The 21,422-nt window shown below is 25.1% G+C and overlaps 1 protein-coding gene across 1 annotated transcript in view; it reads right to left on the bottom strand.

The window, feature by feature from the left end:
• The window catches only part of LOC126893599 (hemicentin-2-like), a 125,197-nt gene that overhangs the window by 92,067 nt on the left and 11,708 nt on the right, over positions 1–21,422 (bottom strand). Inside the window, exon 2 of the mRNA XM_050663964.1 lies at positions 12,624–12,813. Within this exon, the coding sequence (XP_050519921.1) occupies positions 12,624–12,705 (82 nt within the window). The 5' untranslated portion in view covers positions 12,706–12,813. The remainder of the gene's footprint in view (positions 1–12,623; positions 12,814–21,422) is intronic.

The raw sequence follows: 21,422 nt of genomic DNA, 5'->3' as shown, positions 1-21,422 counted from the left end.
TTTTTGTATTTTCTGTTATATGAATCCTTGTGACGAATTTTGTTTGAATAAGTACACAAATTCTTTGAATTAATATAAATATCTGTATATGATTTTTTTAATATTTCATTAAAATCACTTGCAAAATAATCACCTTTTGGTAATGGCATATTTATTATGAGCAATAGATTCGAAAAAAATGGATCATTACGACTTAATTTATCTTTACCTAGAGGAAATAAACGTTTAAAAAAATATGCATAATCATAAAGTACTTGTACTAATTCTTTATATTCTTGGATTTTTTTAAGAAGCAAACTCTTTATTTTTAAGGTCATTTTTTTTTCTTGTTTCATTATTTCTTCATTGCAGATCATATCATAACCACTAGTCATGTATGACAAAAGTCGATTAAACGACTTAATATGTTCCCAACACTTACACCTTACGAATTTAAAAATTAAATATATCTTTCCTTCATAATTGCTTGGATCAACATACAAATATTTGGACGAACGTAATTCATCAGGCTTTTCATCAAATTGCATATTATTCTGATCTGTATCTAATTTACATTTTTTGTAGTCAATATTATAAAAGATGTTATCAACTGTCAAAATTTTCCTGTTTTTTGTACGTCCATGTCTAACTTTTATATTCTCGAATTCCTTCCATATATCCACATTCTCAAGTATTTTATTAAGATTTTCAATTTTTTCATTTTGTATAGTTTTGTATAAAATAAAATTTGATGGTAGTGATTGAATTAAAATAACGATTAATGCAAAACAATATTTTAATAAATTCATATTTTGAACAAAAAAATTGTAAATAAATAATATAAAATGTTGATAAGTTAAATCCAATGAACACTAACACAAAAATTTTGTACTGAGATCCACGTATAGTTCAATGTCACTATTTAAATGTTTTTTGTTATTTATTTTAAGTAGGAATACAAATAATTTATGTAGATAATGTTAAACCAATTGTGCATATTTTTTACTTATCATTTAATTTATTTACTTATATATTAAAAATAATTATTTTAAAATACGTTACTTTTAATAGAAATCATTTTATTATATCGCCTTGTTAAACAATGAATCACTATAAAAATTTAACAAAAATAAAATTATCAAGTGTGAAATACAAATATTAAACTTATTACTACTCGTTATATGAATTATAAAGTATTTTTTTAATTAACCTCAAATACGTTAAAAGGGCATCACCATTATTGTTTTTAATAAAAACATACATATTTACAATTTTGATACAGTAATACGGATGTTATAGCTACAATATAATAAATATTTAATAATTAATAAATCGAAAAATATATAAAACAGAAAATACCAAAATGTATTTTATTAACTTAATTAATTTAATAAGAGAAATTAATTAGCTAGTTTTTAAAATAACCATGTTTTATACAATTACAAATGTTACAAAAAACAATCATTGAATTATCCCACCAAAGAATAAAATATATATTGAAGTTTAAAAAAATGTAAAATATTAATAAGAAGTAATTCAATATTATGTACTATTTAATTTTTTTATTTAATGAACTGTTAAAACAAATCATAAGTTTCTTCTGCGATTAAATTGACTTGACTCATATATTCTGCAAATCTTTCCTTATATTCTACACTAGCCAACTTAAGATCATTGTAATTTTTGTTATATTAAGGTCCATAAAGAATTCTGTTTGAATAAGTACACAAATTCATAAATATCTATAAACGTCATCATTCAATTGTTTTTTGTTATTTATTTTATGTAGGAATACAATTAATTTCTGACGATAACGTGAATAAAAATTGAAAGGCTTGACACAGATATTTTTAGACAATAATTTGTTGTTAATTATGAATAAATGGTCTGCAAAATATTTTCATCAGAGTAAAAAATATACTTTTATTATAAAATTTTCCATCTAATTTCAAATCTGCAATCATATTTATTTTATCACCAATAATTTTTGATATTATTACTTATTAGTTAAAAACTATAGAATATAACCATAAGATAATAGTTCTGAATATTTCAATTATATCATCTATTTAAACACAAAGAGTTACATGGAAATAATAAATATCTTTTTTTTAAGTAATGATTTATTACGAAAAATAAATTATAAAAAACACAAAACAATTGTTTTCAAATTATTATAGATTTTGATTTTTAATATTTTAATATTAAATAATTTAATCAGTGCAAAATATCTATTTTTAGTATTTAAAGCTGATTTTTTAAAAGTTTATAATAAAAAAAAGTTGAATATATTACCATAATATTTAGATCAAATTCAAGTTTGAAATTTACATTATTTAATAGAAAAATTTATGGGAATAAAAAAGTGGTATTGTTAGGATTAATATGCAGTCAGCAAATTGTATAATTACTATTTACTGTAAATTTATCAGAAAACCTCAAAATTTTTTTGAATTTTTATTGTAATTAAACTATTGTAACTTAAATAGANATATATATATATATATATTTTATTTAGAAAAAAAAATTTGTATTGATTAATACATTTTTCAAAATGTTATAATAATTTAAAGTTGAAATCGTAAATTTTAACACCAAAATTGCATGTTTTTTAACTACTGCAATAATTTTTACATAAAAGATAACTCATCGTGACAAATTTCATTTTTTTAACTTATATTACATAATATTAGCTTTATTTCAACATATGTTTTTAATTTGGAGTATTTCCAGAACATTTTCAAAACTGAAGTTGAAGAAGTTAAATTTTTGTTCAGATGTTGCGATTTTTAATCCCCCCTGTGGGCAGCTAAAAGGTCAGATTGTCATAAAATTATATAAATTGAAAGGGAAATATCTAAGTTTTCAATTTAAAAAAGAATTATTTTAAATTGTCCCGTTTACGAGAAACGAGGTCAAAAGTTTCAATTTTTGAGGGTAGTGTCTTCAACTAGATACAATTTTTGATCTTTTGACGTATCGTTGAGAAAAATCGGTTCAGTGAGATCTGAGAAAAAGTAGTGAAAGACACACAAAAAAATATATATATAAATATAAACACATCATGGTAAAATTAATACCTTCTTAGCTTCACATCGTAGCTAAAACAATAATTAATATAATTATTTTGTTACACAAATATATTACTGGTTCAGTGAGATCTGAGAAAAAGTAGTGAAAGACACACAAAAAAATATATATATAAATATAAACACATCATGGTAAAACTAATACCTTCTTAGCTTCACATCGTAGCTAAAACAATAATTAATATAATTATTTTGTTACACAAATATATTACATAATAATAACATCACGTAACTTTTCAGAAGAAAAAAAAAATTAAATATATTTTTAACGAAATTGGCCAGATGTAATTTATAAATTTAGAATTTGTTATTAACATATTATATATTTTCATTCATAAAAATAGATGATAACTAAAGAAAATTAGCCGGCTATGTATTCATTTTTATGTTTGTTACTAACTTTTATTTTATTGGTCGCACTAAATCAAAATTGAGGGTAAATAAATTATCAGACGAATAGTAATACTAAAAATAAGTATTAAGTGCAAGGAAATAACAATATTTTTATGTAAATTCTCATTTTTTGGAAATTACCAGATACGTGATATTGTCATTAGTGTAGTGCACTATTTCATAAAGATCTCTTCAATTCAAATTATTATATTGCTTTTTTTATGTAAAAAAATTATAAATATAAACAGTAAACATTTAGCTTAAGTTCTATTCCAGGTATTTCCTTGTGAAAACGTCGCCGAGATCACACTACAATACAGTGGTTTGAAATATAAGTAGTTTTATATAAAAAAATCTGATTTATTTATTGATACCATAATAAGTATAATGAATAATTCAAAACTATAAAGTACAAGTCTAAAAAAGTGACATATGGAAATGGAGACGCAAAAAATAAAAATAGATGATTTCGTTACTGTCATGAATTTGGGATGGAACGTTGACTATAAAAACAAGTAACATTATGTATTCGTTTTATATGTACAATTTGTAAATAACACCTATGCATATTACCTTAGCACATAGTATGATTAGTGTTATTTTTTTTAGTATTTGTCATACTGTTTCGGATTATACTGACGTACAAATGATACATTATAATTATCAGGATCTTTAAATTGTTTAGTGAGCGTGTTTTATGTAGTAATTTTGAATTAATATAACATTCACTATAAAATATAACTTTAAGATGTACAGATAACATGTATTGTCTAAAAAATTATATAAATTACATTCTAATTAAATTGAAATAATAACCTTGTATATTAGTTAAATGTGTATAACGGTGAATAAATTCTGATTTAACTTTTAATTACATAGGTTAACTCCTTAATTATGCTTCACACAGTATTTTAAAAAACATTTATCTTGTCTCCTTTTCACNGATAACTAAAGAAAATTAGCCGGCTATGTATTCATTTTTATGTTTGTTACTAACTTTTATTTTATTGGTCGCACTAAATCAAAATTGAGGGTAAATAAATTATCAGACGAATAGTAATACTAAAAATAAGTATTAAGTGCAAGGAAATAACAATATTTTTATGTAAATTCTCATTTTTTGGAAATTACCAGATACGTGATATTGTCATTAGTGTAGTGCACTATTTCATAAAGATCTCTTCAATTCAAATTATTATATTGCTTTTTTTATGTAAAAAAATTATAAATATAAACAGTAAACATTTAGCTTAAGTTCTATTCCAGGTATTTCCTTGTGAAAACGTCGCCGAGATCACACTACAATACAGTGGTTTGAAATATAAGTAGTTTTATATAAAAAAATCTGATTTATTTATTGATACCATAATAAGTATAATGAATAATTCAAAACTATAAAGTACAAGTCTAAAAAAGTGACATATGGAAATGGAGACGCAAAAAATAAAAATAGATGATTTCGTTACTGTCATGAATTTGGGATGGAACGTTGACTATAAAAACAAGTAACATTATGTATTCGTTTTATATGTACAATTTGTAAATAACACCTATGCATATTACCTTAGCACATAGTATGATTAGTGTTATTTTTTTTAGTATTTGTCATACTGTTTCGGATTATACTGACGTACAAATGATACATTATAATTATCAGGATCTTTAAATTGTTTAGTGAGCGTGTTTTATGTAGTAATTTTGAATTAATATAACATTCACTATAAAATATAACTTTAAGATGTACAGATAACATGTATTGTCTAAAAAATTATATAAATTACATTCTAATTAAATTGAAATAATAACCTTGTATATTAGTTAAATGTGTATAACGGTGAATAAATTCTGATTTAACTTTTAATTACATAGGTTAACTCCTTAATTATGCTTCACACAGTATTTTAAAAAACATTTATCTTGTCTCCTTTTCACGAAATGTATTATTAATAAAATCTTTTTAAATTTTTCGATTTACGAAACGGATATTACAAAGATTATAAAAAATATATAATTATTTCCAACACACGAAAAAATAGAGCATGACAAATCAATACTCCACTCCTCATTTTGTCTAAATGAAAAAGTTCTAATATATCAAAAAGTAATTATGCAACACTGAATAATGGTCTAAATCAAATTTCGATTGTTTGATAATTAATTTTATAACATTACTTNATTGTTTGATAATTAATTTTATAACATTACTTTTTGAGATAAAGGCATTCAAAATATTAGTAAAAGTTAGTTTTTAGCGACGCTCTATTTTTACATAACGCGCGAGTGAAAATTTTTTCACGAAGAGCACTCCGCTCGCGAATAACTTAAAATTATGTTAAATTGAAAAGTAATAGTATAAAGCTAGTGTAGACCAGTCGAAATTCTATTTTGACCATTTTCCATTTAGTAGTAAAAAAATAGCATTAGGTAAGCATTTAAACGTCAAAATTCCCTTTTAAAATTTACCCTTACAAATACTATATTTCATAAAATTAAGTTAATATTTATGCTATACGTTTTTAAAAAAATAAAAATAGGAGTAACTTTTGTAAATAACCATATTGTATATACACAGTATAATATGCATAAGTATATATTATATACTTATGTTCGCATGTCTAAACTAACTATATTGATTATACTATGCGCCAGAATTATTGTCAATTACTTTCATCAGTAATCAATTGTATTGCATTAGGAAGGATGCGAGTGCGCGTGTACAATGAAAATGAGTATCTTTAAGCTCAAGCCTATCTGTTGCCTGATTACATCAATTAGGAAGTAGCTACTTGCATTATCTAGATAATGGGTAATATACAATCGATGTGGTTGTATAAATATCATATGATTTGGTAGCTACGGATTATTATTTTGTCCCACACGGTTCGTCAAATAGTGTACATTTATCTATGTCTAGTGTAAATAAATAAACGAATAGTCCGACTTCATACTGCGCATCTAATAGAACACTATTTTATCAGTCAAACTGAAACGCGAATGGAAATTCGTAGCTAATTAAGTGTTTTTACCGTACAAATTACAAAAGGAATATAATATACATAGACTCAATATAGATACTAGGAATCGTCCCTAACTAAATGTTAATAGCATATATGTATACTAGGGTGGAACGAAATATTGAAAATGTTGATAATTGAATTCTAATAGAAAAAAAAAGTTGCAGTTTAGTCTCCTGATTATGGGAGATAAAAAAAAAAAAAAATTTTTTTATATCTTCAGGTGCCGCAAGAGGGTTGAAAATTTGACTGTGAGGGTAATTTTTCCGTTTTTGTCACTTATCTTTTAATCTATTCTATTCACAGGAAAAATTATAGAATTAAATTTATAGAACTAAATGTTTACCATAAAAAATGTCATTAGCAAAAAAGCCGTATGTATAATACTTAGTCATTAAAATTAAAAAACAACACATTTTTATCTTTACCGTTGAAATCGTTTTTATTAGTTTATTTAAATATTGCAGACGAAATATTCAACATACAATAAAAATGTTCGTATAAAAATTGTTTAGAATTTAATTGTTTATAATTTTTGTTGTGTGTATCATATTTTTTACCAAACGTAGTTGTTATAATCAAGTANTTTATCAGTCAAACTGAAACGCGAATGGAAATTCGTAGCTAATTAAGTGTTTTTACCGTACAAATTACAAAAGGAATATAATATACATAGACTCAATATAGATACTAGGAATCGTCCCTAACTAAATGTTAATAGCATATATGTATACGCTTAACAAATTAGCGTCAATTTTATAAATTTAATTTAATTAAATAAATAAATTCATTCCGACCGTCAGCCAATAAAACAACACAATTTATACTAATTACATCTCTCCTTTTTAATAATTATGATGATAAATAAGTAAATTCAAAATTCTATAAAAAACTATAACAAATGATCTGTGTTTTAATTAACTCATTGGTCCTTTTTTTTTAATCATCAAACTTAATTGATGATTATATTAGGTTAACATTTCTAAATAATTGCAAAAGTAAAGCTGCTGAAGTTTCAAAAGAATTCATACTGATATTTAATTTTTCAAAAACTACTCGGTAAAGAAGTTCAACTTTAAACGTTAGCAAAAAAAAAATGATTTAGCTGAGTTTTGCAAGAAAATAATAAATTCAATAAAACGAAAAAAAAATTTACGATATAAAATAATAAATCTACTACCAAATGGTTTAAAGAATGAATTTTAATTGATTCATTTTTTATTTCTACACATACAGTATAATTTACATTAATTTTACATTAATAAAATCAAATCTCCATTATAAATACGCTTATGATATTTCAATAATCCAAGAGTATTTACTATACTCAAACTAAAAAGCTTTAATGATTGCAAATGCACATAAAATATCAAACCAATATTACCAGTCACAATATGAGCAGGTTAAATAAATTAATTGATTCGCATCACTGAATCTATTTTATAGCCTATACAGTTGATTACTGTAAAAATCTATATAGATCTAATAGAAAATGTTTTCAATCTATGTGTTAATATTTTATTTAATATTAAGTCAAATTAATTATGTCATATAAAATATTATAAAAACATTAAATTTATTTAGTGTGCTGAAATATTATGAAAATTTAGAAGTCAAAGAAATATTCCCTAAATTTTTATTTTATTTTACATTAGAAAATGTCTTTTTTACTCTTCAAGACTTTGAAAATCTATTTCTGTTTCTTTTATATACACTAAAGTAACTCAATAATGAATAGTTCTTTTTTAATATTTTATAACCCTTTATTAATCTATACATTCTAAATGAGATGAAATGTATGAAATACATTTTTTTTTTGTTACAGTACTTACTTAATTCAAGTAGAAAATATAAGGCACATGGTGTGTTTATCAAAATTTTCTGTCATATTTACCTATTTTTTTATAATGGTGATTTTTTGTTTATGGAGCAATAACATGGGATTAAGTTTGTCCAAGCGAAAATCCCCTATGCATTCTACGATAAAAGACAAAAATGCCAAGTTTTAATATTATATTTTTCATTCCCTCTTAACCTCATTTAATGTAAAAAATATAATTTAGAAACACTTATATACAAAAATATATCGTGTACAACGCTCATAGAGCATGACCAGCTATGTATGATTTATTATTCACACAACGCCAAATTCAGTCGTGCAACATCGTCACAAACTCTCTAAATTCTACAAATGAGTTTAACGATCAAGAAAAAACGCATTGGTATTATAATTTTTGTTGAATTAAAAAAAATGATTTTTTTTTAGCATTAACAAAGAATACTTACTACTATATTTAAAACGTACTGTATACTATAAACTATACATCTCAATTAAACTTATATTCAAAAATAAAAAACTTAAACGATTACTAAAAAATAACAACTACATAACACTTAATATTAAAAAAAATAATCAATATTTTTAAATTTTAGTGAAATATTATTTTTTGCGAATAAGTTTTTCAGACATAAATTTTTCAACGTAACAAATATTGTGTGTAAACGAAAAACTTTTCAAGGAATATTTTTAGAACTTATAATTTTTTAACCTGCATAAACATTTTGTAAGAGATAATCATAATTTTTTCGAAATTACACGAAAATGTCAATATAGCTAATAAAATATACTCGCAATCTACAGGATAAATATAATATTTAAAATACTCTCATAAAACTTTCAAGGCTAGAAGAACCTAAAATACTTAGAATAACACCAATAAAAAATAAATAAAATGATCATAACCTTCTAGGGGTTTTTTACACAATACAGATAACATGATATTTCTTATAAATTTAGCTAAAATTTTCTGACGGGAGAATATTCTAGAGATAGGTCTCATGGGACGTACACAAATATCATCTTTAATATAAAAGTTTATAGTTTCGGTTGACCTCATACCATAACAATTGAATTATCTGCGGGTAAGATGTTTTTTAGGTGGCAAAAAGGATGACTGAGAAAAGCTTCTGTCTATATATTATGCGTGGTTTAGTGAAAAATATAAACGGTAGTAAAAGAGGGTCAAAGTTTTTGATCAATAAAAATGTTTGGCAACAACTATTTTACGGGATGCAACCTATATCATAAGAATTACAAAAGTTATTTATAGGGTATAACAACTGTAAACAAGCACATTTTTTCAACACACTAGTGAAAATATAAACGATACATGGACACATTTGGACAGTAATATTTCTATAACAAATCTTTTCCGGTTTATTTTAAGGTTCGGATTTCTTCACAAATCATTAGATAATACATTTAAACTATTTCAATAGTCTGAGAAATTGTACTTAAAAATGATATATTATTATAATTATTATCGGATGCTGTTGAATTAAATTGCTTTATATTTGATTAATTTTACATTTATATAACTTGAAGTTTCTCGGGAGATTTATTATTATGTACGTAAAAGTAACTTGATGAATCTAATATTTAAAAATAAAATAATGATAAATATTAGGAAAAATATTTTTATTTAAATTATAGTACTGTTATTGCTTGAAGAAGTTTTTTAATTACAGGGGATATTGTTTTAATTTGATGTTTTACTTAAAACGTTTACGGTTTGTTCTTTGTTATTATTATTATTCATTTTTTTTTTATTTTTTGTAGTATTCAAATATTCCATTATTTGCAGTCTTTATAAAATTGTTTTTTTCGAGTTTAAATTAAAATTTTCAAGGAATACATTATTTTAATGTCATTTTTTAACTCTCAAACTTAATGTCACCTTTTCATGGACTGTAGTGTTGATGGAGTCTTACACAAGCCTTTGTTACATGCTTTATTTAAGTTTTGTAGTTCACTCTGGTTTTTAAAAATCATCATTTCTTAACAAACCAAAGTTATAGTCTTATAAATAAAAAAATTTAGTAATAATAATACGATATAACGATAAGTACAATAAGAACTTTATTGAAAAGTNATAAGTCGATATAACGATAAGTACAATAAGAACTTTATTGAAAAGTTATTTCGAACAAGTTTCAAACTGATGTCGGTGAACATTATATATTATTCGATAATATTCCATTTATGAATAATAATAACTTGGTTGGGTGAACAACTCACATGATATTTGACATGTATTTATTTTTATAATAAAAAATAAGTCGAAAATACCATATAAATAATATTGATCATGGATTTAGAACTTCGGAATTTTCGGGCATTAGCTACATTTTATAATTGATATTAATATTAATATTTTTAATTTTTATAGTACCAATATTTACATGTATGCATTATATTTCTTTATCCAACTTCGATGTCTTTGATGAAATGCAGTATTATTGGGACTATCTTTATGTTCAATCCTAATGACTCGTTAAGATGGTTAGAAATCTTATAATTGAGGTGTTGGTTTTCATACTTGATACATTCAATTTTACAAATACAACTTTTTTTCTATCATATCATCAAATTAAAAAGAAGTTTACGTTAGAGAAAACTGGAGTTTAGATATTTTATTCCTGAAGGTATGAAAAATAAAATAATTTAACTTCAATATAATGTAGACTTTTATCATTCAAACAATGTTATCATGTACGAAATTTTTTAATTTTCAAAAGTTTTTAAGAAAATTAATGCCATATTCATAATGAATGTATTTTATACAGATTGGCTTATCATAAAACACTCGATTAATAGCAAACTAAATACAATATTAAAATAATAAGGAAGAATGCGGTCGATAAATGTCAAATAATAATAATAATAGTAGTAACCGTACTTTAGCTTCAGTCTATATTTTAAATTCTAATAACGTCCAAATGACTGGTCCAAAAGTTATTATGGACGAGTCATTTTCTTTATTATAAGCTAGTTAAATATGTACGTTGCCATAAAAAATAAATTATCACTCCAATAATTAATAAAGGGTGTTTCTAAAAAGTAATTAATAGAAGATAAATAAAGAAATATATGTAACTTAAAATTATTGTATTTTTTCTGCGAGTAATCGAGTGATTTATAATAAATCGATCACTCTGTATAGCGTTTAATAATTTTTTGTCTATAAAACACATTTTGTGATAATATATTTTTAACACGAGTTTTTAAAGTACAATAAGGTATTAAATATTGTTTTTCATCAAATACTTTTCATTGAAATCTATTATATCAAAACTATGTTTTTAAATTATATTAAGTAATTTTAATTTGAATTACATTGGTTTGTTTTTGTATGGAGAAATTATGATTTAGCAGACTGTAATCTAAATCAAGTCTCATTATTAGATAATTAAGAAGTTTGTAGACAATTATTATTATTTTTTTTTACGTTGATTACTTAATTTTATTCGTTATGGTAATCAATAAAATTGGCTTCCAACGCATACAAAAAATATATAAGGACAAAAAAATACTGAATTTACTTATTACAATTTAAAGTGACGAAATTGTGCAAAACGAATTAAATTGCATTACATTATACTAAATAATGCGTAGATTTATTAAAATGTAAATTATATAAATAAAACGTTAAGCTGTTTTATTTCTTCTTTTGTTTTATCCAAGAGAGTATAAATAAAAAATGAACGCAACAAGATTTTAAAGGTAATGCGGGGGGATTTCCAGGGATTTGATCTGCTAATCCATCAAAGTTACCTGGCAGTATTAACATATGTGTTGTACAACTGCTAATCAAATAAAACTTATGCGGATAGTATAATACTACAGCGACAATACTGTACTTGAACAGTACATTGTATAATAGAATGAAAAGTTGGCCAATTACTGTGTGCAACACAGATTCGCAAATGGGAGTTCTCTCTTGGAGGGTATGTTCGTATGTGTGCCAAATTTATGATAAATCGGTTCATTAGATTGTCAAATACAAACTGTTCTCCGTGGGAAAGTACGAGTAAATGTATCGAAGTGGAACGACGGAGTTTTGTCGAAATCATTTTTAAACAAATTTGCTTTGGTTTTTTTTTTTCTTTACCAAGTTCGATATTAAAAATTTACATTATTATTTATGCGCACTAACGACACGGTCGGAACGCAGGCGGGATAAAAAAAATAAACCCATTACTGCTATACTCTGAGTGTATGTAAGCGCATCTAGACGTTAAAGATGATTGGCAGCGTTCGAGTAACGTATACGCTGACAGGTCACTTGGCCTGTTCATTTTTACTTACCGTTTTGCGAACACTTGGCACAGTGAAACGTCCCGATGGCCATCACGGTCAATCCCATTACGCCTACCACAAACGGTTTCATGGTGCACGTGTTATGCCGTCAACACGTTCGATTGGCTGGTTTCATGCGCAACGATGACTGCGGGGACCGTTTGAGACGGGCATCGTGAACAATGACACGGGACGTGACCTGAAATTAAAGACGAGCGTTACACTGGAATTAGTCGGTCGATGTACAGTAGCTCAAACAAGTATGATTTAATACAATTATGGCGGCTAATAACGAGAATAGCTGCCGTCGCACAATTCTGTGGATTTTCGAGGCGTTAAAAAATACTCGATTCGCACCTATCTCGTATTGCGGACACGGCCGGTTAAACGCCATACTGATATTTATTAATATTGTGAGTAACGCAACGTTTTATAACGTATGGATTTTACTTTATAGAATTATTACTGTGCGCGACGCACATACTAATGATACATTAGGGATGGCAACGTGAAATCCCTGCAGAATAATATTCTGTGAATATTATATGCTATCCACGAACGGAAATCCAAACCGAACACATGATATCAAATGATTTTTTTTTTTCCCCCGCTCATAATGCGATACCGTCGAATAACGATTAAACGCAACACGAATATTATGTTAAACAAATTAAAATGCAAATAATAGGTCATTTCGATATCGTTGAATTGTTTTCACTTTTAATCTGTTAAATGAAGAGCTCGTGATTTTTTTTTTATATTTAAATAACTAGCTTAAACACGAAACGATTATTATTTATTTGGCTGTCATAACGGTGTTCCAAGCTTGTTTAAAAATAATTTGTTCATGAGCGATTACTATCGGTAGGTTTGTAACGCAACACACTAAACTCGCGTTAATCATAATAAATTATAAAACTGCTGGAAACTATTTTCTACAACAGTATAGTTGTAAAACATGACAAATGTCATTCTACGCACACGTATTTACGAGATTAGTCGTTTTAATAAAATAATTATTAATGTTGTTGTTTATAGAGCATTTTGAACTTGTCAAATAATGATTTATAGCTATAAAGAAATCTAATTGTCAACTTAAGTGTAGTCGTTTTATACGTGTCATTATCAAGGCTCGCAAATTTAAGTACTAAAAAATATCAAAATATTCACATAATAATGCACTCGGAAATAGTCAAACATGTGGTAAAATATGCGCTAAAAAATAATAAAATTTTCAAAATTAAAAAAAATGGTCAATTCGTTTTATTTACATAAGTAGATTTATTTTCTGTACGTTATTTTTTCGTGGTACCCATAATGATTTTCATCTTGAATTCTTACAACAGTTAAAATTAATGCGTTTTTGGAAAATAAATGAAATTTGTTTATTTACCAAAATTACACTGAAATATAAAGCTATAAGTAAAATTTACTTTCTAGTATTTTCAAATTTAAACAATCTTCAGTTTTGGCACAAAATATTTCTATAGTTGAGAATGATCTTTCCACGCCGACCGATGTAATAAGTGCAAATTTATAAAAACAAATATAATTGGCGGTGAGGTGTTCAAGTATTGCATCTCAGTCGTTATAAATTCCGCAATTATTTTTGGTATTTTTTTCAACTTTGTTAACCTAATGATTTTTGTCAAATACGGTTTCAAATATTTTCATCATTGTACTAAACTACTTTTAATTGAGCTTGAACTTCTTCCGAAATACCTAGATATTCAGTTAATAGCATATTTTGCTGATAGAATTTTAAAATTTGATTTAATATAGATTAAAATACTTTGAACACATATTTTTGCTAATTTATTTTCAGCAATTTTAATGTTTAGAGCCACTCTTGAATATAACATGTTTGCAATTTCACTAACACAATAATAGCAGTAGTTACTGAGAGCAGTTATACAAGTGTTTCAATGAGTGATAAAAAGCTCTAGTGGTAATGGAATTTTTGACGTGTTATTCTTAAACAGCTGAAGACGCATTGATGCTTTTTTTAAATTTTTATTACATTCGATACGATTTTGTTCACAATAGCTAACAAATTGATCACGTACTTCGTCATTCGTTAGGAATGACATTACAGTAAATATTGTGTACGTGTGGTCACAATAAAACAAAATAGTCTTTGATGAAGTGAAGTCGAGCAATAATAAATAAAATGTGTTGACTATTTTAGATGTTGAGAGTGATATTAGTTAAAACCCATTTCATACATAATAGAATATAAAATTATTATGAAGTATAAAGTATATTCGTAGAATTAAAATAATCGTATTATCATCTTGGTATGAAAAAATTCAAATAAAGGGAATTAAGTTATAATAATATACATAGAATTATTAAAAAAAAACTATTTATATAAAAACCCTCGTTTTTTGGTAAATATACAAAAATATGTTCTAAAAAACTAAAAAATATTATTTTTGTAAAAAGTGACGAAATAATATTTAAATATTTAGTCTGTGAAAAAAAGTCATTGTGAAACGAATTTGTATCAGAGCCAGAAAATTAGTATGTGCTTTACTCACTAATATGCATTTGCTTCAGTTCCGAATTCTAGTCATTAAATAAGTAAAATATTATGATTGGCTCTCACAATACATTTTTTAAATTTAATTCACATCAAATCTTCGTTAGGCATAATCCCTTTATGTAATTTGTTTATTAAGAGTTTCGTAATAAATTACAATGTAGTCTATAAAAAAATTTAATTATTTTATTTGTGAAAAAATAAAAAGGATATTTTTTGAAGGATTTTAATATTTTTTATTTGACAATGGATTTTATTGTATAATAGTAATTAAACTAACTTGATAATCTTAATAAATTCTTTCAATTGAAAAATCAATTTTTATCTAAACACGATATAATAATGAAATAATGTTTTTAATTATTGTTATTAAATAATGTTTAATTTTCATTGCACCTGTCATTTTTACTGACCTACTATAGTCTTAAATTATATGTTTGTTTGTTATAAATTAAATTTATTTACTTGATTGTTACTAAATTAATATAATAATAATTTCAGGTTTAATAGAGTAATTATTTTAAAAAGTTGCTATCTAAATACGTTACGTTAATATATATGGTTTATAATACTTGGTACATTATTTATAAAAAAAGTTTTAATTTTTTAACGGTTAATTAATTTTATCCCGTTTTCTTTTGTTTGTAAAACCACGATAGACTTTCGTAGGGTCAAACAATTATTTTTAAAACACACAAAAAGTTTGATCAAAATTAAGGTTTAGTCGAAAAATTATTTAATTTGGCTAGAAAACACAGTGTTTTATTTTTTTTGATGAAAACAAGTGGTAAAGCTTATTTGAGGCGTTTCAAATAATGAGTGTAAAACTATTTCTTTGTAAAAACTTTTCTATTAGTTCATAAAAGGTGATATAAAAAAATCTTAATTTTTTTTATATTAAACGTACTTTAATAAAGGAACCAAACTAAAATATCGTTAATTTTTGAAGCAGGTAGATTTCTTTTAAATCCTAATGCAAGATGAACATGGAATTTTATAATTAAAAAATCTTAAAAGGCATCATTTGCCAATAAGTTTATTTGTATAGTAAACAATTTAAGTAACTATCGTAAAATACAAACTGCATTAATATTCAACATGAAATTGATATCGAGATTATTTACATGTACGCAAAAAAAACTAAAACATTTTTTTAGTAAAAATATAAAGGAGATCAAGATAAAAACACAATTCATTTTTTTATATCCGGAAAATGTAAAATCATTTATCTTTAGTCTTGTATAATTTATGATAAACAATGTATCAAATGTACCCTTAAAAAGGCATTAACTAAAAAAAAAACTTCATTTTATATAAATTTAATTACAAAATATTTATAGTTTTGCACATTTTTTTATTATTTATAGGCTAAGTATACTATTAAACTTGTTAAAGAAGTAGATCTAAATAACGTATATTTCGTTCAATAAAAATTATTTATACACTTTTTTAAAAGACTTACTCAGTATTAAAAAAATTGCGCTTGATAACAACTAGAAGAATAAAAATAATTACTTTTAGAGTTAAGACATTTTAACTTTTAATTGGAAAGGAGAATGGGAGGTTCAATATCGTCCTTACAGTAGTCAGTATAACGATTTATAGTTTAAGAGATAAAAAATTCTGTAATGTTGCAATAACTCAAAAGTTGTTATCAGATATTTTCCAGTAACTTCTTTTTATTAGTATTAACGCGTAATTAATAGTTTGAAAATAGCTACTGAATTTTTTATTTTCAATTTAGCCATCCACGAATAGAAAAATTTAAATAAATATATATATATTTTTTGCAAGTTTTTTTTCTAATAAGAAAATTAAAAGTTATAACAGAACAAAGGTGATTAAATATTAACTCCTATTAAATATAATTAATCATCTTATATGATTCCAATTATATATGTCAAAATAATGAGATTTATTTATCACAATAAAATTTAGTAGAAGCATTATATTATATAATTTATAATATCCTGCAATTATACTCATCATATCATCTAATAATTATTATTTATTAAAGGAAGTTTATGATAAATTACATTTTTAAGACTTATGATTATTTTTGTTGTTTTCATTTTGTTATAAAATTGTTTTCAGCATTATTATATACCAAGATTTTTCTAGGGCGATAGCTCTAAATATTTAATAATATTTCTGTATCAATATATTTATTAATTTTTAATAATAAACTAAAAATTCAAATATCTTGTACGGTAACATAAAACCAACTTAATTTTTAGTAAATAACTTTATCCTATGTCAACATAATAAAAATTAATGACTTGCGTTTCATTAATTTCAATTGTTAAAAAAGGTAAAGTAACTTTTTGGTGTTGTCAGTAGTAGCATACACATAAACAATTTACTTTTAGTTTCATTTTATCGTTGTCCATTAAAATAGTTTGAATTTATGTTATACAGTTATTTCTAAGAAAACACAATTCAACTTTTTATTAAAGGGTAAGTGACTTTATTGTTTCCAGTTAGTATCAACAGGACCCTTTTTACATTTTTATATTTTAATAATGCTGTTCGATTTAAATTTTATTGGAAACATTCTGTCAGTAAGATCCACAGCGATAGATAGACTTGTGACTTGTAAGCTGTATTTTTCGATTTTAATTAAAACAATGTCGAATGGCATCCATACTTCGTTGGTCAGGCAAACATTATATAAAAACCACGTATTTATGAAATAATAGTTATACTGTTTTAGTTTCGTACAGTAAAAAAAATAAATGTCTCAGAAACTTATTATAAAAGAATACATTTGCACGAAAACTGGTCGTTCGAGCAATAATAAAGTATCATTTAGAATAATTCGTGATAAACATTTTAATGTTCCATGATATTGTTGTATCTATTTTTATTGCCTCGAGGATGTCGTTTGTTTTAATTTTTGTCGTTCATTTTTAGAATTTTTATGACAGTGTTATTAATTGTTACAACCAGGCTTGATCATAGTCTGTAATGGTTATGCTCTTTAGTGAGCTATGTACAGTTTAAACTCGTTATTGTTATTGCTTAAAAAACTTTATATTCAAATATAACTGTATGAAGATATATACAGTTTCTATTAATTCAAACATGAATCAATAGAACCACGACTAAATTTGGTACTTTGAGGTGTTTGAACAAATGATTCAAACGAAAACTCCAAGTCGAAAAGTTTAAAGTGTGATAGATATATTTAGAGAAGGCGATTAAAATCTTTCTTGTGTATAACACACATGAATAATATTCTGAATACGCCATTGAAGTTTACCCAAAACTATTTTTATATGAAATGTGTGCTAATATAAGTTTTTACATTTTTTTCTGATAAGCTTGACACATAAATTGTGTTATGTAGATATCAGATGAGAGTTTATACTAGTACCAGGAATTCATGAGGATCGTCGATATTATTAAATATCATTACTTGAGCCGTCTTGGTAAATAATATTGGTGACCGCAACTAGCGTCCAGAGCATTTCACTGGTGTCCACTCGAAAACTGCTATCGAAACGCTGAGTACCGTCTTGAAACACCCGACGTTTGATCGCACACATTAGTCCTTATGAATTCCTGGTACTATATTTTGATATTTCTAATAAAATACTACTTTTTATTCAGACAATACTTTTATTCAGATAATACTACTTTTTATTAAATGTGCAACTCGCAGCGTCATACTTAATGAACGAAATTTAATCATGCAACTTTTGTAACTAAGTAATGTCAACATTACTTAGGTTTAATTGGGATTTTTATCAAAATATGTGTTACATGAGGGGTTTAGCCATTCAACGAAGAAAACAATTACTAATTAAGTTACAATTTAGAAGATGTAATAACATTTTTGTAGGTTGATCTCGCACTGAATACAACTATAATCGTAACATTTATACTACATAAAACACGCGCATTTAAACATTTATTTTTAGTATTAATCAAATACTGAGACTAAGTTTACTGGTCTAGCAACTGTACACTACCTAATAAATAAATGCTATCGGTATTACTTGAAATGTTTACTCTCTATCATCAGAGATAAGTGATTTTGTTAATATGTGATGCATGACTAAAATGACAAAACATTTTAAACACTATTGATTAAATAAGAATAATAATTTTGTACAGTTGCAGGCCTCGGTTTTATCAACTTAAATCTATTTTAGTGTGATTGTTTTTTATTTGGTATTGCTGAGAGTATTAAAATTCAAGAGCAGACGAAATAATTTATTTTATATACAGATATTAGAAATAAATTCGTCATGATAAATATATTATATATTTTTTAAGTTCGATAAATCTTTAATTGTTCGATAACAAAACGATTTACCCCGATCAAGGCAAATGTAAATAAATATATTGTAAAATGACTAAATTACCTCCATTAATATTAGTATTATTATAATCTTTATTACCCAAATAATACTGTTTTTTATAACTGCGTATGAGCGTACGTGATTTTGAATTATTTTTTTATTAATCTAGTGTATCTTATAAAATATTCATTAATTCACTTTTTTGATAAAAATTAATTTACAGAAAAATATTATTTATATAGTACTTATAAAACGATTTTTAGATTATCAAAATAACTCTGTTTAATAATCTAATGATCGTTTTTTAAAATATTAACTTTTTTTTTTTTATAATACTTTTCATTTAAAGCCGTATGAACGATATTTCAGTAATCGCATCATGAAAACTTACTCTTACTCTTGGCGTGCCAGTTACGGACAACAGAAGTCATTGCTGGTGCGAGAGCCAAAAACTATCCGGGTGGTTATAACGATGAAGATAAAAGAAATGTTAGTGGCAAAGTTTACCGGAACTGTTATAAATCACGAACAAATATATATATATATATATTTATTTATATTGCATAGGGATCTTTATTTTATTTTTTTTTATGTATATAAATAGAGCATGGCGAAAGGAAATAAATAAATTAGACGTAAAGTTTTACTACCGTTATTTTAACGGCTGGCGGTTACCGGTAATATTAGAGGTCATCTCGAGGGTGAAAGTAAAGAATAAATAATGTTCGAACAATAGAATTTTTATTTTATAGTATTGGAACCGCAATAGGGTGCAGCTATTTTATAAGAGCCATATATTTAAAAACGACTGTACCGATAATTATTGTAACACAACTAACTAGTGCGCATTACAATGTAAGTGCGTGAGTTTGAAGTTCACACGATGTAGACGTTTAAGTGGCTACAATTAAGTTTACACAAGACAACGAAAACATAGTTTCTAATTCGAAAATAAATGCTTCGCTTAAAGAAACTGCGCACTTGTTTGAAAGTTTGTACAAGAAGATATTTCCGGAGAAAAAAATTTGCTCAGAGATAGAAATATGATCTTATGTTCCCTAAGCAACGTTATTTTAAACTGCCAAGCAAATAAAACAATTCCTCCGAAAACTTATGGTGAATAAAATTTTCCGTAAAATATAATTTTTTCCTGAATATTAATCAATGTCATATTAATAATAAAAAAAAATATTTCTAAATTATTTTATAGTACATCGAAGGGCTGCGATTTGTTTCAATTATTCATCCTATCTAGTTATAAATTAATGTTAAAAGTATACATTATTCAGTAAAATATTCGTCTTATTTTAGTAACTCGATAATTAAGTTCGAANAATATTTCTAAATTATTTTATAGTACATCGAAGGGCTGCGATTTGTTTCAATTATTCATCCTAACTAGTTATAAATTAATGTTAAAAGTATACATTATTCAGTAAAATATTCGTCTTATTTTAGTAACTCGATAATTAAGTTCGAAATGCAAATCTATACACATATATATATATACCTACTGATAATTTTAATAGTATAAAATATACCCTTATACGAGAGTAAGTCACTGAATCGCATTACAATGGCCGTCGGCAATTTTATTACACCAGTACAATATAACCAAACAATACTATTAAAATGGTTTGGTGGATACGGAACTCATATATTAATATAAACGTGTAATACCAATGGGAATACGAACATTTTATAACAACCGTTCGTTCGATTTCAATGTTTAATTAATATCAATTTTTCTCAGTAACACGTTCTCGTCTAGGAATTTGACCATACTTAGTATAATTATCTAAAGATTACACATACTTAAGATATCTAAAATATGTTTTTACCTGAATCGATTTTAGTTTCCAATTTCGAACTTCATTTGCTACAGCCTTATGTATTGTCAGCAAGTATAAAATGTAAAAATCTGCTGGGATTATGTGTATCTCTCTTATTTTTAAGAAA

This window comes from Daktulosphaira vitifoliae, unplaced genomic scaffold (assembly GCF_025091365.1).
Source record: "Daktulosphaira vitifoliae isolate Bord-2020 unplaced genomic scaffold, ASM2509136v1 Scaffold_1, whole genome shotgun sequence".
In the NCBI taxonomy this organism is placed as follows: Eukaryota; Metazoa; Arthropoda; class Insecta; order Hemiptera; family Phylloxeridae; genus Daktulosphaira; species Daktulosphaira vitifoliae.
Note: the sequence above shows the minus strand (reverse complement) of the source record. Positions and strands in the feature narration are given on the sequence as shown.